Here is a 2,160-nt window from a genome sequence, read left to right as displayed (position 1 = left end):
GGCCTAGGCCTGCTGTTGCTGGCGCTGTGCGGGGCGGCCGGGCCCGGGTCGCGGACGGCCAAGAAGAAGGATGTGCGGGACTACAATGATGCGGACATGGCGCGGCTGCTGGAGCAGTGGGAGGTACGGCCCCCCCCACCCCCCGTACAGCCAGACCGGGCCCGGGGCCTTTGCTCTCCGGCTGTAGCCGCAGCGTTCGCAGGGCGGGCGGCTGGAAGGCCCTGGGGCTGCACGTTGCGGCGGAGCGCCAGGGGCCCCGCGCTGCCTCTGCCCGCGTTTCTCCCGCTGTTCTTCTCTTGGTCGTCTTTGGTTCTGCTTTTCCTCCTCCTTCTCCCCCCCGTTTATTTTTCTCTGTATCTTTCTTCCGCACGCTTCCCCTCGTCCGTTCTCCTGGCTCGGCGCCCACGGGTTTTGCTGCTGCCATCGTGACCCGTCTGTCCTTTTTTCCCTCTGCTTTTCAATGGTCCATCTTCAACTGAGGCATTTCCAAAACATTGTGTTTGAGGATTTGAAACTGGCCAGAGAGAAAGATGCGTTGTTCTCATGCACCTGGTTGCGTTGGGCGCTGAACCGCTATGTAGGGAACTGGCTTCGTGGTCACATTTCACAAGGATTTTGCAGGGGAGAAGAAAAGCATTCCTCCCCCCGCCTCCCCCCCACTTGCTGCATGGAGGGTTTTCTGCTTGGTGTCCTTTACACAAGTGGTTCTCAACCTGTTCAGCCTTGTGGTGCCCCTCCCTAACTTCTGTGGATTGAGTGGCTTTCCATTTCAAAATAAATTTATTAATTAATTGTAGGGCCCCCCTGTTTGCAGAGGTGGCAGGCAGCTGGAGCAGGGGAGCAGCTAGGCAGGGAGAGTTTGAGCCTCCCTTTATCTGCTTATGTCCTCGCACCTGAAGCTGGAGCCTGCTTTTATTTACTTATCCCACACTTCCTTTGAACTCCCAGACACCTGTGTTTGGTCTAGACCATTGATATTTTTCAGCCAGGGTGCCAGGGCACCCTGGGGTGCCACCATATCCTTTGAAGGATGCTGCCAGGTGAGAGGAGGTAAGCAGATAAATTAAGCAGGTAAGTTCAGGTGCTCAGTCTTTCTGCTGCCTGCTCCTTCTGCAAGGGGGCAAGCACTGTAATATATAAATTAGTTTCTGAAATTGGTGCCATTCAGTTCACAGAAGTTTTGGAGGGTGCCTTGAGTCCGCTGAGGGGTACGTTAGGTCCAAAAAGGGTGAGCAACACTGGTCTACACCAAATGCCTTGCCTGTTGCAAAAAACAAACATTATTAGAAAAAAGATTAATATTTAATGCAGGGTTAAACCTTAGCTTTACCCTTTGTTTGAAGTGTTCAGCATGACCAGTTAATATTTCATTTTTGTGAGCTTTTAAGTTTGTCTATACCTGTGATAACTAACAGGAAGCACTGGAAAGCAGGAGTCTGTAGTGGCTGGCCCCATACACTTTGGAAAGCTAAAGAAACTGGAGGACTTCATGTGCGCATTCACCACGAAGCCACCTCATGGATCTGTACCTGTGTAGATCCTCGGAGCTTAGAGGGCTTTAAAGTAGAGGTACACCAATATATTGGATCAGTGTAGCCAGTAATATCACGATAACATGCCATGTGCCTGTGCGCAGCTGCAGCATGTATATGGCCAGAATGAGAAGAGGGGGAAGGGGTATGGGTAGGGGCAGATCAAGTTGTGGGAGGTAGTGGGGCAGGGGCAGGCGCTGCCCAGCCAGGGGGTTGAATGCGACCCCAGGAGCGGGATCGAGCTGCGAGCAGCTGGTGCAGGGGGTGGGGAAGGGGCACGGCTCCCAGTGAGGCTGGAGCTAGGGACTATGCTGGCCTCTTCCCAGCGGGCAGGGGCTGGGCTGGTGCTGGGCTCCAAGCAAGTGGGAGTGGGGTGGGTGGCCATGACGCTGGGAGGGGTGTCTATGCGGTGGGCTGTAGCCACCCCAAAATTCCCCATGGCCACCCTTCCCAGCGCTGTTATTGCCTACCTCAGTCCCAGCCCTGGCCTAGCCTCCCCACCTGGAAGACTCTGGGCCCCAAGCTTGCAGCAGGCAGCCTGCCCTTGCCTTGTGCACAAATCCAGGAGGGCACATGATGTCCCTCGTGCCTCCTTTAGGGATGCACACAGTGCAGCAGCAGGGAGCTG

General features: G+C 55.1%; 1 protein-coding gene across 1 annotated transcript in view; it reads left to right on the top strand.

Moving 5' to 3' along the window:
* Nucleotides 1–2,160, top strand: part of MESDC2 (mesoderm development candidate 2) — a 33,770-nt gene that overhangs the window by 23,374 nt on the left and 8,236 nt on the right. The window contains exon 3 of the mRNA XM_019503819.1: nt 7–123. Within this exon, the coding sequence (XP_019359364.1) occupies nt 7–123 (117 nt within the window). The remainder of the gene's footprint in view (nt 1–6; nt 124–2,160) is intronic.

This window comes from Gavialis gangeticus, unplaced genomic scaffold, assembly GCF_001723915.1.
Source record: "Gavialis gangeticus isolate Ggan-Ray unplaced genomic scaffold, GavGan_comp1, whole genome shotgun sequence".
NCBI classification, from domain to species: domain Eukaryota; kingdom Metazoa; phylum Chordata; order Crocodylia; family Gavialidae; genus Gavialis; species Gavialis gangeticus.
Note: the sequence above shows the minus strand (reverse complement) of the source record. Positions and strands in the feature narration are given on the sequence as shown.